At 40.0% G+C, this 21,051-nt stretch overlaps 1 protein-coding gene across 1 annotated transcript in view; it reads left to right on the top strand.

Moving 5' to 3' along the window:
- ramp1 (receptor activity modifying protein 1) overlaps positions 1–10,066 on the top strand; it is a 63,149-nt gene extending 53,083 nt beyond the window's left edge. The window contains exon 3 of the mRNA XM_023423124.2: positions 8,041–10,066. Within this exon, the coding sequence (XP_023278892.1) occupies positions 8,041–8,296 (256 nt within the window). The 3' untranslated portion in view covers positions 8,297–10,066. The remainder of the gene's footprint in view (positions 1–8,040) is intronic.
- Positions 10,067–21,051: the final 10,985 nt, after the last annotated feature.

The following is a 21,051-nucleotide window of genomic DNA, read 5'->3' as shown; positions in this document are numbered from 1 at the left end:
AGTCTAAGTATAGCAGCGATATTTCAGCATCAAGCCAGAACAAACATTTAGACACAAACCCTGACTCATCTGCTCACACACAAACATCTCTAAACTGTATACACTGAGTCCCCAAAGCAAAACCATACCTCAATACAAACACACACAAAGCACTCAAAGTATACCTGCAGTCATTCACGCACACACACGCACACACACACACACACACACACACACACACACACACACACACACACACAAGCACACGTCAATAAACTTCAAAACGCACTTCAAGCCCCATCCATGCACATCCTGGTGTTGACGGATTTGAAACAGATACAGAGAACCATAGGGTGGGTGTGTGTGCGTGCGTGCGTGTGTGTGTGTGTGTGTGTGTGTGTGTGTATTTTGGGGGCCAGAAAAGAACAAGAAATACAATTGGAAAATATATGTACATCATCCAGACTTTGCAAAAATATTTTATCTTCTTCACAAACTCAATGTCCCCCAGAGAAAAAGGGATGCGAGAGGTTAGCGGAATAACGGAGTAGAAGGAAAAAGAAGAACATTGTGTCTGATGTGCTCAGTAGTGACAGTTTTGGCCCCTTTTTTTTCCTTCCTTGGGTTGCAGATAGAGAAATCTCTCCTGTGATCTCTCCGAGCATGACAGAAACAAAAAACGCAATGAAGAGGATTTTTCTTCTGTTTGACGGCCCTAATGAGATCCAGTTTAGGGGTACGACGCTTGGTATAACATTACGGGACAGAGGAGGTTGATCATTGACCTGGTCATGCTTAGAAACTGAGAACAAGAGAAAATCAGCATAGATGTGTATCTGTGTGTAAGGAGAAAATAATCTCTTTTCTTCAAGGAATCTCTTTCTTATCTCATCATATCAGACGTTCCCTCCGTTATAACGAACAAAAGTACAATGACAGTATCGCTGTTGATCAGAACTGTTTGCCGTTTTGCCCCAGAAAGCTGCTTTTGTTTGATCTCCAGCGAGAGTTTGGGCGTCTTTGTTACTTAGCTTCCCCGTCTTCCCTTGTTCTGTGAAGTGCTGTCAGAGACACTTGGAAGAAAAGGAAGATGATCCTTGGCTGAGCATGAACAATTAAAAACTGCTGACCTGATATTTGTATTCATGGTTTATTGTTTGTGAAGCAGCAGCAGCACATAAAGGTTGCTGACTGTTGTGATCATCGATGACAGGAAGCCTTTTGGGTTTTTGACAGGATGTTGAAATCAGGGAAATTAGTTTCTATAACCAAGGGGAGGATGATGAGACCTGACATATCACACAGTGGCAGGAGAGTTTCACCGTATCTGCAATATCTGTGGATAATTAAGATCAGAGTTTGAAGGATGCACAAACTACAGCGCCCCTGAGAGCTCAGCGCACCGCAACTTAAGACTTGAATTACCGCCTCGCAGTTGTATGTCTCCGCCAACCAGCCACAATTTCTCCTTCCTGAGTTACAGAACATTATGATGTCACAGTGAAGCTGACCTTTGACCATTTGGATATAAAATGTCATTTCATCATTTTATCTTTGTGTCATAATTAGTATATGAATTTGTGGAGAGTTCTCTCAAGGCGTTATGGAGATATGGTGTTCAGGAGAAAGGTGCGGATGGACGTACATACGTATGGACAGATGGACAACCCGAAAACATAAGAGTGCTGGCTCTCGCCGGCGCAGACAAAACACATGCAAATTCAGAAAACACCTTCATCAATTTGACAACACATGCACTGCAAATACACACAACTACAACCACAGGCAGAAATGTGCTGCAAGTACCACAAACATCAACGCAAGTGTTTCCAGGGGACACAAAACAGTGACGAACCCGGCTGAGACGGATTATTATAACTATAACTACTGTTAATAATGTGTATCACATCATATTATTATATACCCACAGTGCAATGCGAAAATTAGTTTACAACCAATGGTCACTAATCAAGCAATATATACCATGATGCATTGCTCTTAACTGAAAGAATGAAGAAAGAAAAATGGCACAAAGAAAATGACCTGAATAGTGTCTGAAAGTGTGTCTTTCTTCTTTTTTTTTCTTGCCAACAACTGCGTCAACACCCCTCAGTGCTGCTGCAGACTGGCCTCAATCTAATGAATGGGAGGGCTGTGGGTTTTTTTTCAGTCTGAACACCTCAGTCTCTGCTTCTCAGCACAGCATGACTCCGAGATGTTTGCTTCCCTGATGGTAATTTCACAGAGAGGTTTAACTTAATACAAACTTTTCTTAAATATAATACGACTCAGAGATTGTCAAGAGAGCAATATCACACAAGGCAAAAAAGAATCCTTTTGCTTTGACAGTTTATTTTCTCTTAGAAAAATATGACATATTTAAAGCCAGCAGAAAATAGAAGGTGACAGCATGATATTAAATAAAAACATTATTTCAAAGTGTGTAAAAGGTTTTTCTTTTGGTTTTTTTTTAAGTATCACTCCACCACTTTACCTCCAGCGTCTGTGAGACTGAGAGGAGGTTTTCTTTTGTCAGTAATGTGCGCATGGGAATTTTGTTATTTTTGATTATTGGCAAATGTACCAAAGTCAAAAAAAATCATCTCTCACTCCTTGGCCACATCCTAACTTTCCACCGACAACATGACTTCCTTGGCAGAGATCATCAGATTCACTTGTTCCAATTACTGTGAATACTCACTGTTGTCTTTCTGCCTTTGGTGAAGTGACAACAGCATGCTTCATGAAATCCTTATTTCTATCAAATATTTTACAATATCAAATGAATTAATAACACCATCCATATACCTTCATGCCTGTCCACCCTCCCCGCTTGGCTCTACGAGTTAAGTGGAATTAAGGAGCAGTCGTGAGTCATTTCCCAAGTCACTTTTACTTATTCATTATCCAGGTTTTATTTATTCAAACTGTGCTCAACAGTCAACAGATCAAACTACTTAAAACAGCATTCCCCTTGCCTAATTCAACTGCCTCTGTCCTAGTTTTATTATAAATATAGTCAGTGAGGCAATGAATCTGTCTGCATCTCTTTATTTCTACATCTATATCTGTGTCGTGCTCTGTTTTTCCGCCTCTCGCTGCCTATTTTATTTAAAGAGGAAGCACGCACTCCAAACAAGCAACAGGGTTTCGTGCACACACATCTTTTTTCCGCCGTTTTTTTGCGTTCATGTTCACACGTTCAGATATAATCATGCGCATTTTGTTTTCACATGAACACGAAATGTAATAAATACACAACAGAAGCATCAATTCACAAGTTCAAAGTTTCAGCTAAACGCCACTTTTTTTCAGGCCCATATTAAATACTTCATCTCCCACACACACAATTTAAAAAACTAAAATAGAGGGGGAAAAAAAAAAACACTCGAGGTGAGAGTGGGCACAGTCACAGACTTGACCGAGCTTACTAACATGTTTGCTGTTTATATATCATCCGACAAAGTGATGAACAACAAGAACTTCAGTTTAAACTGAATGAACTCACAAAAACACACCGTACGTCAGCAGTGAAGTGCTCAAACAGAGCTCATGATAATGTCAATTATAATGTGATGTGTTCTGAAATACTGTCTTACAGAAATGTAATCACTATATTAACATAGATTCATTTAAATTCACCTATGTTGATTCTGCCCTCTAGTACAGATAGAGCGTCCGCTGGATAAAGCTCCAGTGTTGTTATTTGGTTTGTCAGTGTAAACATGAGGAAATAGGAAATACACCTTCTCTCCAACAAACCAAAACTGAATATGACAACTCTCCTCCCTGTTCTTGCAGTGAACTTCACAAGTTAATTTCAGGCTATTTTTGACTTTACAGAATGCTTTACCCTTTAACAAGAAATGTCTTCTATGTGCATGTGGTTATCAGGAGATCTAAAGTGACTGTAAATAATGGTCAGAGAAAATCTCCATCGCTGTTCAGAGTAGCAAACCCTGCATGAAGCTGTCCCAATACTTTGTGTAAATAAGACGAACCGTCTCTGTAAACCTTCTCTTCTCCGTCCCGAGGATTACACTTAGACGGCAAATGGCGGACATACTCAACAAATAGTATCTGAGGAAGCCAACTAATTGTAGAATGATCCATCACAACTTTCATTTGTCCTAACATAAGTTTCCAGAGTGCATTTGGTTGAGGGTGTCTGGCCTTTGTTAAGCCCAGCGATGTAATCAAAAGGCTTCAGCCTCAAAAATGCTGCTGAAAGTTGTTTAACACAAGAGCACTGAACACAGAGCATGTCCAAAATTTTTTGACCCAAACTTAAGAATTAATCATTTAAATCAATTTCTCCAACATCAGGAATAGAGCGCTGCTGGAACAAGTCCTAAATCCTGGAAAGTAGTTAGCGTTTTAGCATTTCTGGTACCCTCGTCCTGAAGTCATGTGTTTTTGGTTAGATGACTGAAATAAGGTTTGTGGTTAACAGAAGCTCATTTTCACCTTTTATCCTACGACATTAAATCCTTCTGTAAACACTGCAGTTATGATTTCTTTCAAATTTGACGTCTCTTATAAAAGGCTGCTTGCTCACGAGTGGCTAAATGAGACTACAGAGGTTGTCGGGATGGTGAACATCATCATGCCAAATACTTAAACCACCCGGTCGCCTGATCACCTTCACAGCCTTGTCGTGTTCAAACTTTCGCTCCTGCAAACTATCACTAACTTTCTGGCTTTTGTAGAAGAAATAAGAGCTAAATCTTAACTTCTAGTCAAGCTTATGGTGGTGATGCTGTAGTCATGTGACCATGGTGTAGTACGTTTACAGCCTAACAATAGCTTTTTACTTCTGCCGATTGTATTAAGGCTTCAAAAATCATGAAAAAGGTTTATTTATTATCATGCTGAACATAATATATATCATATCATCATAAACTGTTGTTCGTCGCAGAGCTTAATTTCTGCATTAATCCAAAAGGCCTATGTATAAATCCCATTGGCTTTTTGTCGAGGGGACCATGGTGATGCAACCTCCAGGTTGGCCTATAAAAATCAGCCCTCCCTGCAGCACTGCACGTCCCTGCACGTCCCTGCACCTGCAGCTGCCAACAGCAACCCTGCTACCACTCTTGCTGTTTGTTGATGCCAACAGAGAGAACATCAAATGAAACACTGAGCTGATTGAAAGCTGTTTCGTCAGAGATTTATGTTGTACAGTAATTGAAGAATAGCAACATAGGCCATCAGCTCTATGTCTCAGTATTCACCAACAGCGTTAATTCTTGAGTCGCACTCCTTACGCACACAATCAAAGCCGACTGTCTGTGGAAGGAGATCAGCTCTGGACATCAACATGAGAGGGAGAAATGGTGACAGAAAACCATACATGAGCCCTGCTTGTTAAGCCATTTAAATTGTACACCCTCCTCCTGACTGCATCAGTTTTTATTTCCCCGTCATATCCCTCCCTGCTAACTCTGTCGCTCTTTCTTTCTTTATTCCTTTCTTTCTTTTGTATTAATTGAGAAAAAAAAAACAGAAGCTCGCCCTGTGGCCTCAGACAGTGTTGGGTAATACAATAGCAGCTGAATAGTTTAAAAGACGTTAGCACAGTACTGAATGTCTTGGTCACAGCACATGTACATGGTTAGGGCAAAGAAGCAGGATGGTGAATAAATGCTGAATAAAAACTGATTCACTCTGTACTCTGTTTCATAAGGCTCGATGACTAAAAGGAAATAGATATGAAGAGGGATTACATAGACACATAGACACATAGTTGCACACTGTCAGCTTTGATTTGGCGCTAACTCCAGCCACATGAGGTGAACTGGTAACCGACTACGCCTCCTCCTATTCGCCACCCGTGACTCCACTCTGCTGCGACTTCTTTCAGGCGGTGACTCATAAACATCCCCAGCAAACCTCAATGCTCATTAGACCAACAGCAGGACCACGACTCTTTTTCGCAACTCTTTCACAAGTGATTTGTAAAAACTTCAAGGAAACAGCGGAGGAAGGAGGTACACATCCAGACAGAGCGAACTTGCCACCTGAAGCAACCGCACAGCTCTGAAGCACTGCACTGGTCCCATGCCAAGCAGCCCTGAGCTGTTTACACCCATGAAACTTCCACAAAGACAGGCCTCGTGTTGGGGTGCAACATCGAAAGCCGTTCGAATATTAAACAAACATGTTAAATGTGAGCCGTGCCGACAAGAGAGAACGAGCACAGCAGATTCTCATCACTAGAGACAATGTTTGGATATTAAAGCTGCGTTAATTGATACTTCAAACTTTGTACTTGATACATAAATATAAACATTGGGTCAGTTTACTACTTGTTATTTGAAAGGGGTCCGAGATAAACCCACAGAGAATTATCAGCAGACTCTGCAGTTCTCTTCATGTTTACAGCATTTTAGCGTCGTTCCGGTTTCACTGTTTTGATTCAGTCTCATGGCTCTCATTAACCAAATTTCAAGCAGCAGCAGACAGCTGTTTTCCTTGAAAAAAAAAAACTCCACTGTATGCTATCGCACAGCACCAAATGGCAAGCGATAAAAGTTAGCAACTAGCTGCTGAACACAGTGGAGCATTTAGCTGATAAATATGTCTCCCTCAGGAGTTGGTGGAGCAAACACAGAGCTAAAAGAAGAGTGAATATTGGATTTAAATTAGCCTGGGGGCCAAGAAACGTGACCCAAACAAATGCTAATGTTGCTCTGTACCTCATAGATGTGTAAATTAGCAGCTGTTTTGCAGTTTTTGCTACATTAGCCGAAACAGTTGTATATGATGATATTATATCAGTGTCTGTTTTGTAGTTTTTCTGGCCTGTATTTCCATGAATATGCAGCAATAATAAAACCAATTAGAAAAATTCCTAATAAAGAATTAAAATTGGGAGCTAACATCTGCAGCACAGACTGTCTGTGATTTAGTTATTGTTTACTTGCATATCCATCAGCTGATTTGACGTTTTATTTTACCTATTTCTGGATTGCACCATACAAGACCTCCCTTACTGTTAACTGCAGTGTAGTGAATAGTGATTCCTTTGAATATGTGCGTATAATAATAATATCCACATGAAAATCATTTTAAATCCGCCCATGGCCATACCATTAATGGATCAATCAAATGGCACAGTGTAAGGGTGTGTGTATGTGTGTGTGTGTGTATGTGTGTGTGTGTGGTCAGTGTACATGTGAACTGATGCCCAGACCTTATGTTGGATCCTATATGTGTAATGATGTATCTAATTTGTGAAGCTGCAGAGTCCGTTGTGTGCTCAGCCATAATCATGGGTCATTACCTCATTTACCATGGACGACCCACACGTACACACTCACACACACACACACACACACACACACACACACACACACACACACCATGCATGATAGGTCTTTTTTTCAGTGAGGGTTTCTAACAGTGAAGGAGAAGTGTTTTGCATTTGAGCTCTGTTGACAATGTGGTACAAGAGTCTTCTCTTACCTCAGCTCCCACATACAAATCTTATTCTATCAAGATTAGATTTTTAAGATAAACCCCTTTTCATTTTACTAATACTGTGCATTTTAAGATGTACCACATAAATAAATTAGAGGTTCTCCTTGTTTTGGTAAATAAACCCTTTCAGTGTAAATGGCTAATTGCTACATGCAGTCCTCACACAGATAGCAGATGACTCTGGGTCCAATCCACTTCCAAAGCCGAAGATTTGCATTTCAGTCGCGTCCATTTTACTGCCCCATTACAGACACACACTGGGTACAGGCTGGGAACACTGGACCTCACGGTCAGTCAACTGAATCAAAGTAAATGTGGGCAGGGCTCATGGGAACAACTAGAAAAATAACCCACAACCATTTCTCATCTGGCCCAGTCCCTGTCCAGATGTGAAAACTAGGTCTGCAACACTATTGGCCCATTGTGCCACAGGGCCGGTTTGACTGTTTTTCCTCAGCTGGATGTTAATTTAGCCTTTATAAGAACAATACAACACACAATATGTAAAATCATACCAACAGAGAGCAGGCAAAACATGAATCTTCACAGTGTCCTTTTCTTTTGTGTCGCAACATGCAGGATCTACGGTGACCTGACAAACTGCACTTACCTGGTGGCGCTGAAGATGGAGTGCTTCTGGCCGAATCGGCTGGTGGACGAGTTCTTCATCAGAGTCCACAAGCAGTACTTCCGCGACTGCTCGCTCTCTGGACGTCTTCTCAGGGATCCACCCAACCGCATCCTGGGTCCCTTCATCGTGGTGCCCATCCTGGTCACCCTTCTCATGACAGCCCTGGTGGTGTGGAGGAGCAAACGCAGCGAGGGAATCATGTAGTGAAGGGAAGCAGGGGGGGCTCAGGGTCACAAGACTCAAAGCAAGAGCTACTTTTTTTTTAACCATTCTCACCTTCAGTGACCAAAGGATCTCTTTTCCTGAGTGTTACTGTTTAGGGAGAGTTTCAATCGGAACAGAATCTCTATATTATGGACCTGGAGATAAATTTAATTCTAATTCAGTGCTTCATCGCATCTACACCAATATGAAGCCTTTGCAGGTCTAACATGGATCGAAATCATTTCTTTTTCATAGAGCAAAGACATGCTGAACTGCTCACCTGAATCTAATCCTGACCAGAGTAGTGACCTGTGGAAAGAGATTGTAAATATAGAGAAACGGCTTCGAATAATTTTGGATGTGACGATAACACTACTACACATACAAGAATTTAACACCTATTTTTGGAGACCATTAAACCATCACCTACTACAGCAGCTTAATCTCCACAGGAACAAAATGCAGAACCAATACAAATGGACAGTTACTCTGACCTCTTTTAAGGAATCCAGGGATATCAGATTATGTATATAAATATAATGTAAATATACACAGTATGTACGATTTGAGATTACTCTGCTAGTAGATTGTCAGAATGTCTTTGTAACACAATCAAGACAAATCATAGTACACTAAGTTAATTTCTCTCAGATTCAAATGAAGCGACGCCTGATTTTAACAGATGTATGCTACATTTGAATTATATTCTTTGAATCATCAGGTCCACTGTCAAGCTATAGTAGGAGTAAAATTAGTTTTCATTTCCCCTGCTCATACCAGACACCCTGGCCTCATCTCTTGGCAGTACCTGCAGTTCAATCTCTCTCCTGAATGAAAAAACGAAGATTCAGTACGTTTCCATGCCACACTGCCCCTGCCAAAAAAAAACGCAGGAGATAACAATGTTAAAAATACTGCAGACTGGCAGATGTGCTGTACAGGTGACGGACAAATGGAGACGATCACCGCACAGGGGTCAAGACTCTTATTTGGACGGGCTGTGATGACGTTGTGTTCTGCAGCTATCGCCTCCATCACCAAGGAAACTAAAATGAAGACATGTGACTGTAGAAGTTGACTGAAGTTTAGAAGGAAGGCTTTGAAAGCTATAGCTAAACATTTGGAAACTGTTAATTAACCAAAAATTCTTACCTTCTTTCTAATTGTTCACCCTCAAACTCCTCTGTTATCCATGTTGTAGAAAGACACTACACCAACAATTACCATATTGATTTGCATCCAGTTGAGCCGGGTATGATACATGTTGAAAGAATGAAAAAGAGAACAAAGTGTAAGAAACTCACAGTGGAAAAACCACAATTCAAACGAGAGAGAAGAACATAAAGCGCTGGCTTAAGTCAGCCAACGCACATTGCTGCTGAATGTTGCCATAGCCTAAAGCACAGTTTGTGTATCATAGACCTTAGGTTTCTATCGATTTATGATCTCCCCGTGTGGTGAAGTGTGTCGTGTGAACTGTTTCCTCATTGATATTTTTGAGTGCTCTCTTTCCTTTATAGATTCATTGACCTTTAACCTGCCTGTCAGCAAAACACACTTTAAAACACACCCACACTTCCCCAACATGATCCTACTTTGTACTTTGTGCCAAAAGCGCTTGGAAAAGAGAACATTTGCAACATTTGCTATGAAATGTCTAATTGTTTTTTTGTTTTGTTTTTTGGTGCCGTGACTTCTGATGATTGAATTTTAAAATCTATGATCATGAAGAAAAGTTCAATAAAATGTCTGATTAATGTGTCTGATACAGACAGGATTGCTATTTATGTTTCTTATGAGATGAAGATGCTACAAAAGGCTTACAGGAGACGCGATTGACTGATGAATCCTGCATTAATGTATGCGTGGCTGAGTGTACAGCGTTGAGTCATAATGAATTCACTGGGTTCAAGCCCCCGTGTCATTAGCTGAAGTGTGAAAAATACGAGAAAGTAAAAGATATATTTAGTTAAGTGTAAATAAAACAAAGGCCTCATTTTAATATGGCACATCGCTTTGTGTCCTGGGGAGTTAGGGGTAAATTTATGAATTATCACCGTCTCCTTTTCACATAGAACCATTGGAGAATAGCACCAATGCCTGGGCAGAGAAATGAAGGTGTGGTGAAGTGAGCATACAGCGTTCTATCCTGGGCTATATTTTGCCTTTGTATTGGTGCCCTCAGAGGACAGGAGAGTGTGAATCCCAATCAGTGAGTAAGTTGAGCCCTGAGGTAACGTGTCAAGTCATTTGAGAGAAGTGTCTGTGATTCTTTGACAAATTCAAGTCAGGTAACAAGACATTCAAGACAAGTGCAAGACTCAGGTCATTCAAGACCAGTGCAAGCTAAGTGGAAAGTCGTTTGAGTCGTGTCCGAGGCATAAGTCATTTGAGACAATTCTAGGTCAAGTGCCAAGTCATTCAAAAAAAAGTCCAGCCGAGTCAATTGTCGAGCGATTTGAGAAAAGTCCCAGTTAAGTGTCAAGTCCATTAAGGTGAATCCAAATCTGAATTGTGAGTGTTGAAATGACTCCATGTTTGAACATCTAACTTTTCTGTTTAAATATTTTTGCAGTGGACAGGCCTAATAATTAAATATTTAAGGTAGTGGTTGTGCAAGGTGTGTCAGAAACTGTCCCGATAAGTTTATTGTTGTGGGATCAGCAGTACCGAGACTTGTTCAAGTTCTTATGTAGTCAAGTCTCCCGGTAGTCATGTCCACGTCACAGTTTAGACTTCTGGAAGGATAAAAATAATTGGGTAAGAGCTTCGGTGCAATCCAGTGTATCATCATGAAACATTTTAAAGTACTGCACTCCCATTGTAAACCTACACAGGTGATCTGAATTGCTTCGGCTGATTCGACATCTTCGTAGCACTGTGTAAGCAGGTATAGGCTCTGCTTAGCTACACCAATTAGGGTGGGAAAAATTAACATTTATCATTTTCCTTGTTCCACCACGTTCAAACTGGGCAAAGGTCTAATCAGACGAGATGATTTAGAACACCTATATGTTTCTTTCAGGGCCTTTAAACATCAGGAAAATACAATAAAATGTTGGCCTTTAACCAACATACCTCTCATCTGTGAGTCCACAGGTAAAAGGTATTTGTCATCCTTTCTAATTTGGTATTTTTCTATGCTTCTTATTAATTTACCTGCCCCTGTATTTATTATAAAAGCTCATATTTATTATATTAATTTGCATCTGTTCCATAATTTCTCACTAAGTACCAATGATTATATAGATTACATGATTATAATACAGATGTGGCAGCAGTTCATAAAGACAATTTGAAGCTGATTCATTATCGGTTGTGCAATCTTGTCAATAACTGTATTTATTTTGATGTCATGGGGTAAACGGTGTATTGCGCCCCCGGGTCACCAGGGATCAACGGTTCAATCAGTGCCAGAACAACAGCACAAACTGTCACTATTTGCTCTCTGCCAATTCTCAAAAGCAAGCTGATATACGAAAAGGTAAACTGAAAATAAAACTCAGTTTAACTCGTCTAGGCTGCAGAGATAAAACTAATACGAACATAATGTTTCATAGCACCTAGCATAGTTTGTATGTATTCATGCTCTCCTAAAATCCTATATCTGCTCAGCACCACATCAGATTAACCTGATTGTGAAGTCATCAGTCAGTTCACGTACAGTAAACACTTACTGGACAGGTGATCACATTTAAAAACTAAATGTGTCAATTCACATAAGTTCTCTACATGTCACAAAGAGAGTTTTTGATGACATTTCTTAACTGTCACATCGCACAAATCACAAAAATAAAAAACAAGTAGCCTACAGGATCTAATGCTAAAAAAAATGATGCTCCAAAAAATGATACAATACAGATACTTAAATCAGTGTATTTTAGACTGTCAGGGGCTTGCTGCCAGCCCTAACCTTTTCCGCCAACGCTAACTCACCTTATTAAAGCATTGATTCTCCCAGGTGAATAATTTATGGAAGAGAAAGGCAACCTGAGGAGATTCAGATGCTGAAGCCACATGGGACTGCAAAGGCAGCAGAATTTGTGGCAGTAGCAATGATACGCTAAGCTGTTAATAATTATATGATAGCCAAGGACAGTGAGTAGGTTGAGGTCACAGAGGTCATGCTCAAAGACACAAAGAGTCTGAAATATTTACCCAAAAGTATTTTGTTTGTTTTGCAGTTCAGATGCATGAAATCTTCATATGAAATGGTTCTGAAACATTTCAGTTTGATACAAATTTTTAAATCAGTAAGTTTAAATAAGTGATATTACTGAGTCTTACTGTCTTTTTGTCTGTAAAGCCACAGAGATTTCATCAATAGAAATGATATACACACGTGTTAGTGTTTTTTCATACCACTTTCTGATAATGCAACATTTATAAAGGGTTGTAGTAGTTGTAGTTAACAGGTTTATTATTGATTGAAACATCATACACTAAGGCTTTATGACTCAGTTATTAATAAGAACTAGTTTAGGGTTGACAAATTGTAGGAAATCCTCCTCTAGTATTTGCTTGTCTTTTCATGAGCTCTTTAATTTATTGGGGAAACACCTAATTGTAGCTTCTAGAAAACAGCTGCAGGACATCTGGACCAGTCCATGTATAAACTGCTCTTTCACAACCTGGCAACCCAGAAGTTGTTCTTATTATTGGCTTATAAAGCACAATAACATTTTATAAACAAGTACCCTATCAGAAAGTGGTACCCAGTGACACAATGAGAATGAATAAAGAAGTACTAGAGCCAACAGTATCAGTTAAAAAGGAATATGCAGAGCACTTCACTACATGCAAAGATCAGAGAATTGATCTTAAATAAGTCATTTTATTTATTCATTTTACACAGTGCCCGGCCACCATCCTCAGTTCTTACAGTTCTGATTATACGTCAGCTTTTTCACAGAAACTTCATCACCACATTCATATTCCTAAATTCTTCTGAAAAGACGAATCAAAAGTGGTGATGTATGGTAATCCTTATCGGGAAAAGGCAGGTAATCTCTGCACACTATTATCGGATTATTCAGAGTTTCTTCACATGATAACCTGAAAGTCATTTCTGTGGGTGAACTGCAGGGGTAGAAATGTACCTTTTTCAGTTGAAATTAGATCTGAGCTCCTACCTGTCAAATATTAATTTGCATCCAATGACTGCATGAAAGAAATTTTGATTTTGCTAAATCTATGTATTTCAAAGCGTGCATAATCTCCAGAGTTGACCCATTTTACCCGAAAAAGGCACACATCTTATCAGCCTTGTCAATCTAGGTCAGTCATACTGTTACTACACCAGCATCGTATCATCTTTCCTTGTATTTCTTTTTTGCAGCCAGCGTTCTAAGCTGAAAACTAAAGCAACGATTATACCTTAATGACCCAAATTATATTCAAATGAACGTACATGTATTCAAACATATAGACACTATAAGAGGTAATGTTATAAGATGCCACCAAGCATAAGTTAGTCTAGCATCACATGCACACACATGACAAATTCTGAAACGCTTTTCCACGGATAGCATCTAAAACAATTATGATAAATCACACAGTATGCAGCAGGATGATTCTGCTGCAGAGCAGTGCATCGAGACCGAAGGGAGACAAGGACAAAATTATCAGTATGCACTCAAACTGTCAATGCACACATTTCATGGTAATTTCAACTTTGGGTGTGCTTAATAGTTAATTGTAACATTTAATGTTTAATGGTTATATTTGAATGTTAGCAGCAAACCTTCATGCTTTAGGGCCAGACTGGGCTACAGCTGAATGTTCTCGCTGTTATAAGGAAGAGCTGCTTTTGTTTTGGATTATTTCACATAAACACACGTTTACAGCTGTCTTGTTTAAAATACAAATACAAGCTAGTTTTCTCTCTAACACCTCTACAGCACAGGAGAACTGTGTCCCTCTGGACAGAAAAGCAACTGCCTCAGAGCGCGACACTGACCTGGTCAAAGTGTTTACTGTGGCTCGGCAGATTAGATGGCACTGCCTGATAGGAACAAGGACACCCTCATATAAAGACCCATATGTCCTCTCACTGTTGTCTCCCCGAGCAGAGCGATTCAACTGCAGACAGACGCTCTGGCTCAGCCACGATACCGCACTAAAGGGTCGTATGTCACTGGGATTTTCATCTGGACTGATTGTGTCTTATCTTTGAAGTATAATCGACAGATCTCCAACCTCCCGCCTCATGTGTTTCTCCTTCTCACAGTCACTCTGTGTCTCTTGTTACAGTGACAGTTGCAGTGCGTAAGAGCAGGTTTGTTTATAACAAGACGGAGAAAGGAAACGGAAGCTCCAGTCAGAAGAGGGATACAACCTTCATGACAGGACAGCGGCCCGAAGACAAAAGAGTGGCAAGATGTGATGAACCTTCACGGTCTTTCAACTTTTTTCTTTTTTATTATTGAAGTAATTTTTTTCTGGGGTTACTGTCTGGGGAGACAGTAAAGTTGGGGAGAGAGAGGGGGGATGACATGCAGCACAGACTGGAACCCGAACCCCTGCAGTGAGTGAGGACTCACACTGTCATCAGAAGACATTCCTGATTTGAATCTGAAGGGTAATATTGTATGTTATTTTACCGTCTCTGAGAGCACTTTTTTAAGTTTATTATTGAATTAATATAGGACTTGACACAACACTCTTACCTCAAGCTCCATTTAGTAGCTTTTTCTGGGGGTTTCATTCATACCACACACTCTTCATCAATATGGGACTTATTACTCTGATAAATGGTTTCATTCACGCACAGTCTGGTTCTCTGAGCAACATAATTGCGTGTGTCCAACCTCACCATATCAGTTTATGTGATGTTACGTTGAATGCATGGTGGTACACAGCCGCGATGATCGTCCAGTATCTCAAAGTGCATTATCTGTCAACACTGCCATCAAGCATAAACTGCTCATTTAGTAAACAACAGAAATTATTCGCAGCCTTCCCGCTGGTGACTTCACCACCCCATTTAATTCCCTCTCAAATACATTATCTCTGCTGATTGCAGTATCCTCAACAAGGTTCATGAGTGGAGGAGGAGGATGTTGGCAGGAGCCAATTGAGACTACTCTGCCTTTTGAAACTAATTAGCAAGCAAACTATGCTTGAAACCTCAGAAATTGCTCATGAGGTCATTGGTGTAGGATGCAGCTGACAACAGAAACATTTTTATCTCTCTCAGATCTCATACACCAGTGCAGAGTAGGAAATCATTTGTCATTTTAGGAAATTTGAGCTCAGATTGTGCAATGAATGCAGGGTGAATCACAGCCCTACAATGTAAATAGAAAGAAGTGTATGAGATCAGACATTGGTTTGTGTATGCTTGTTTGTGTGTGTGTGTGTGTGTGTGTGTGTGTGTGTGTGTGTGTGTCTAAATACAATCGGCTGAAGTAAAAAGTTAATGTTAGATTATAAACTACTGACAACACTGTCGCATGACTTCAGCGCCACGACTCCTAATTTTCCAACTTGTAGTTTTATTTGGCGCTCTCTTCTATAAAAGCCTTTCCTCTTCCAGTGTTACACACAGTTTGCAAAAGCGCGAGTATAAACACAATGAGGCTGCCAAAGCAGACTGATAAGTAGACTGGTTTTTGTGTTTGGTGGGATGAGGTTCAATGTCTATGAAACCTCTCTAGTCTCATTTAGCCACTTGTTAGCAACTGGCCATTTAAACTGGCCATTTAAAGACACATAAAAATTCATGACTGGGGTATTTACTGACTTATTTTATGGTTAGAATAAAATGTGAAAATGAGCTTGTGTAAACCACAGACTTATTTTAGCCATCTAACCTAAAAACCATTCAAAAAATCCCTAGACTTTGGGATGAGAGGAATGGAAGTGCTAAAATGCAAACTAATTTCCAGGTTTTAGGACTCATTCCTGCAGCACTCTATACAATACAGTGGTGACCATTACATGGCTGTAATATGAGAGCTGGATATGGCAGCTCCTTGCTGCCAATTTACCCCAGTGGCCACTATTGCAACAAAAGATTCTTAAAAATCCCCTTAAATACCATGTTTCTCTTACAATTGTCAACTTTTGTCTCAGACAGCCCAAAATCACACAGTGTAAAGTTGGTCTTAACTGACTGAGTATCAAGTTCTTGTAGCTGTGTTTTCATTGTACTGCAGTGACTTGTTTTCACTGCATGTACTGTCAGGCCAGACCATAAAGTATGTGTGTTGGTGTGAACCAACAGGGGGAAAAAAAAAATCTGCCTCGATAACAAGAAGATAAATATGACTGCATCTAAATCCGGATACCGTTTGATTTAAAAGTTTCCTGCAGCCGCAGTTCATCCTGTCACCAGCTGTGAGGAGGAAAATGAAGAGAATGTGGGAGAAAAAGATGGCGGAAGTAGAGAAAGGAGAACTATCAGCCTCTGACGTCAGAGACTGCTCCCACTCTCCTCCCCCCTGACGTCCCCACAGGTTACTAACAGACGCCATAATGTCATTCACAGATGTCTGCGGTTAACATTAATAAATGTTATTTTCAGTGCTCTGTATGTGTGTCAGTATTCAGTTCCTCCTGTTCCCAAGTGGCTCTGGTGTATTTCTGTCTTGTTCACAATTTCCCAACAGAACCTCAAGCAACATTTCAATCTGCCAACAGTCAACCTGGGAGATGAGACCCTAACAAGTTCTGCCCAAAAAAGCAGATTAACTAAATTTTGTTGTGGCACAATAAAACCAAAAAAATATATCTTGCTTGTGCTTCACACACCGTGGTTTCAAATGTGATCAGTCAATTTGTTCCATAATAGTCCAATACTAAAACCATTTCCATCGCAGCATCATCTATGTTGTAAAAAAAAAAAAAATCATGAGAAAAAAGAAATAATTAGGAGGCGTGTATACCATGTTGCATCTGTGAGTCAGATGCAATTTATCTTCTCAGTCACATTAGGCAGTTTCATCAGACCAGTCTCACGCTCTGCTCTCAGAGGCCTTAGAGTGGCCTGTCTCCAGAGAGACGGAGGGGGGGGGGGCTTTAGGAGAGAGAGAGAGACAGAGAGAGAGAGAGAGAGAGAAGGTTGGAGGGAGGAATGCTAAGTTTCAATTCATTTAACTGCAAACTGTTTACTGTCAACATATTTCAAGTTTCTCTTCAGTACAAATGCAACATATTTAACATATCTGTTGTCCTGGCAACTGTATTGGCCAGTTGCAGAGTCTGTATATTGGTGTCACAGTACACATCTGCCAATAAGTAACAATAAATTCCAATGTCATATCACATAGTTTGTCCAACAGAAAGCACTGGCAACTTTCATTTTCAGCTGTAAAATGTTTCACTCAGCACAAACTTGGTCTAAATTAAAAAAAAAAAAAAAAAAACATTTAAAGGATCTGTATCAAAAAAGTTGGGTAAAAAAAAAAAAAAATTGTCTGACATATCATCAGCTTTTTCTGCTTTCACGATTAAAGTTACCCCTTGGACTTTTTGAGCTCTAGTAACATCAGGGAGCTGTGTTTAACAGTCGGCTCCTGAAATTCATTTTAATGATGATTTTTTTATGCTTCAAGGACAATATTTTTTGGTGAGTAACGTTCATTATAAACATAACTTGTTTTTCAATTAACTAGTTTAAACTCACTTGAAATAAGGTTTTTGAAATCCTGGTTAGAAAAACAGATAACTATGATTACTGTTATAGAGATAATTGCAATATCGTCAGCAAGGTTCACGAGTACTGTAGGAGGATGTTGTGTAGAAACCTACTGAGACTTCTCTGTCTTTTTACACTAATTAGCAAGCGAACTATGTTTGATGCTTCAGAAATTACTCATGATGTCATGGGTGTAGGATGCACACAGCAAAATGTACACCGGTGTCTTTGTAGAAGTTTAGATGCAAAACTATAGTCCAATAAGTGAAACGCAATGTTTTACAATGTGCGCAAGTTTCTTGGTGTGAGTTTTCTTTCTTTTTTTTTTTGCTCATACTTTTCTTGTATCAACCCTGGCTGTATAACCCTGCACTGCTGAATCAATGATGTGCTGTAGACTTGTGTTATCTTTGAGTAAATCATCATTCATAGAAATATTTTATGATCTGACAACTATAAATTCAATCCATCATCCATCACATCTGATTTTCAGATGACTTCATGTGCTTATATTCATACTGATTGTGGAATCTATTGTAAATTTTCAGTAAAAGGATTTAAAAATATTTGTGTCCATCAGTGACTGAGGACAGCTCATGCCAGCGTCGCCATACTCTACATGTAAATCCACGTTGCATTGGAGCTGGTGTGGACACCGATGTGAGTCCACCTCATGTGGATGTTGTTTGGATTATCTTAAATTTCACATGACAGCTGACGTTGTTTTCAGCAGGAAGTGAGGATGCCATTGCATATAGTGCTGCTGCATGTGTCCAATGCTGTTTGGCATCAATAGGGCTCTTTCATGTGTGCATAATTGTGTTGTGGGTGTGCATCATACTATGTACGATGCGCCTAATGCTGTGCACAAATATATGTTTGAATGTTGAAAAAATTATTCAGACCTGCAGCTTTCCTCTGCATCTGCATATGTATTTACCTTTTTGATGTTTTAATCTTCTGTCACCATATAAAGCAGTGACAACGTGCCAAACAACTGAACTTGCGCTAGATGAGTTTTGTGACTTGTTGTGTGAGGCACTTAAGTAAGTGATCAGCATTCTGACCGTAAAATGGTCATTTCAAATATGCATGTTGATCTGACATTGAGGTTGCACTGATTCAACAAAGCAATAACACTGGAGATGGAGCTTTATTTAATTAAAGTGATGCGGTCATTGTTTCTGCTTCTGTTTAAGTTGGCATGACTAAATGTATTGCTGTTTGCAGCCTGCCAAGCTAATCTCAGAGCACAATGAAATTCCTCCCACGGCTGTAACGAGTGTGTGGGCAGCTTTTGAAAAGGAACAAAGGGAAGAGAGAGGCACTTACTCTTAGACACACACACACACACACACACACACACACACATACACACACACACTGTGGAGCATGCATGGACACATGACGGCCCACATACATCTGCTCGTTCACTGCGTTCACACAGACACACCTGGACATGCATAAACAAATACATGTGAAACAGACAAAACACGTTTTTTTCAATTTATGACTCTTACATCTTACTGAAATTGGTGCATAAACACATTTCCATATATATATATAACCAAAGTGTTTAAAGCCGTGTTAATTTTGGCACCTGGCCGCAATAAAAAATAAACACACTTATGTTTTATTTCTAACAAGTTACATTAACTTACTTTTTCCTACATAGCTCTCGTAGATCGTCTCAGCTGTTTTCTTGCTGCTTCTCATGTAATTCTCAGCGGACTGTAGATGGATAAAGGCCATGAATCTATTTCTTCCGAGAAGTGTTAACATCAGATATCATTACTGACAGAGACACAACTTTGCAAGATGTTTCAACAGGCCAAGCAGCTAAATCGTCTTTTGAGCGAGCGATATCTTGGCCAGCAGAGGAAATAGTTTTGCTAACCGGGAGCTACAGTGTGTGATTCCACAGACGAATGCAGGTTGTTGAGTAAAACTTTGCATTACAGGAGCTATTTGTGAGTTCTGCTATCGCTACATAGCTAATGTAAGCATTAACAGCTGTTTACTTACCAGTCTAGAAGAAACGTTCAGCATCAAATTTCATTCCTTTACTCACGAAGAGCTGTCTCCAGAGGCGGGAAGCAACGCCAATTGAAATATCTCAACCTTAAGAGAGCAAAACAATATCAGAAAATCACAGCATTAAATTAAATTCAGACTCAGCAAAATTCTGTAAGTGTAAGTAAGTATCACTGAGAGCACTCAGCGCAATAAGTCGAGTCTTGCCTCTGATATTTCATACAGGTTGCCTTACCTTGTTGGATTCACACACAGGCTGAGAGGAAGCTCAGCAGACACCACTCTGAGCTGGAAAAATGACTGCCACCTCATCTGTACGTTCTGGGGAGATGAATCATTGATCTTATTTTGTCTGACAGTGGAGCGTATATGCTCATTTGACCATTAAAGAAGCACATAAAGGGCCAACGTGTGAAGAAATGGACAACAAATGAAATAAGGAAGAAAAAAAAAATATTATCAATAGATATCAGTATCATTTGACCATATCACTGATATTCATGCTGGTATCATATTTCTCAAAGCAATATTCAGCCGACTTCTCCCTTCAATTAACCTACAGGACCTCAATCCCAAATGCATTGTGCACCCGCTGTCAGCCACTTCAACATAACAACCCTGTGAGGGAAGCTGTGGTGTAACCTCTGCAATTTCTGACCTGCACCCCATTTTCTCCATAAATTGTCTGCCTGGGTTGCCTGACATTACTAAATATCGAAAGGAGCCAGTTGAGGTGGTTGGGTCATCTGATTAGGATGCGTCCTGAGCGCCTTCCCTTGCAGGTTTTCGGCGCACGTTCAACAGAGAGGAGATAGACCAGTGTAGACGCTAGAGGGATTACATATACCATCCGGCCTGGGAACGCTTCGGGATTCCCCAGGAGGGGCTGGAAAACTTTGCTGGCGACAGAGAGCTGCTAGAATACCCTGCTTAGCCTGCTGCCACTGCGACCCTGCTCTGGATCATCAGCAGAAAATGGATGAATAGATGGATGGAAAAAAAAAACAGATCAACCTGCCATTCTTTTGTAGATACAGTATATTCAGACACAACACTTACTCTGTTGAGGATGTTAATAAAG

The sequence above is a fragment of the Seriola lalandi genome, unplaced genomic scaffold (genome assembly GCF_002814215.2).
Source record: "Seriola lalandi dorsalis isolate HSWRI2012SDOR001 ecotype SW California unplaced genomic scaffold, Sedor1 jcf7180002054689, whole genome shotgun sequence".
In the NCBI taxonomy this organism is placed as follows: Eukaryota; Metazoa; Chordata; class Actinopteri; order Carangiformes; family Carangidae; genus Seriola; species Seriola lalandi.
Note: the sequence above shows the minus strand (reverse complement) of the source record. Positions and strands in the feature narration are given on the sequence as shown.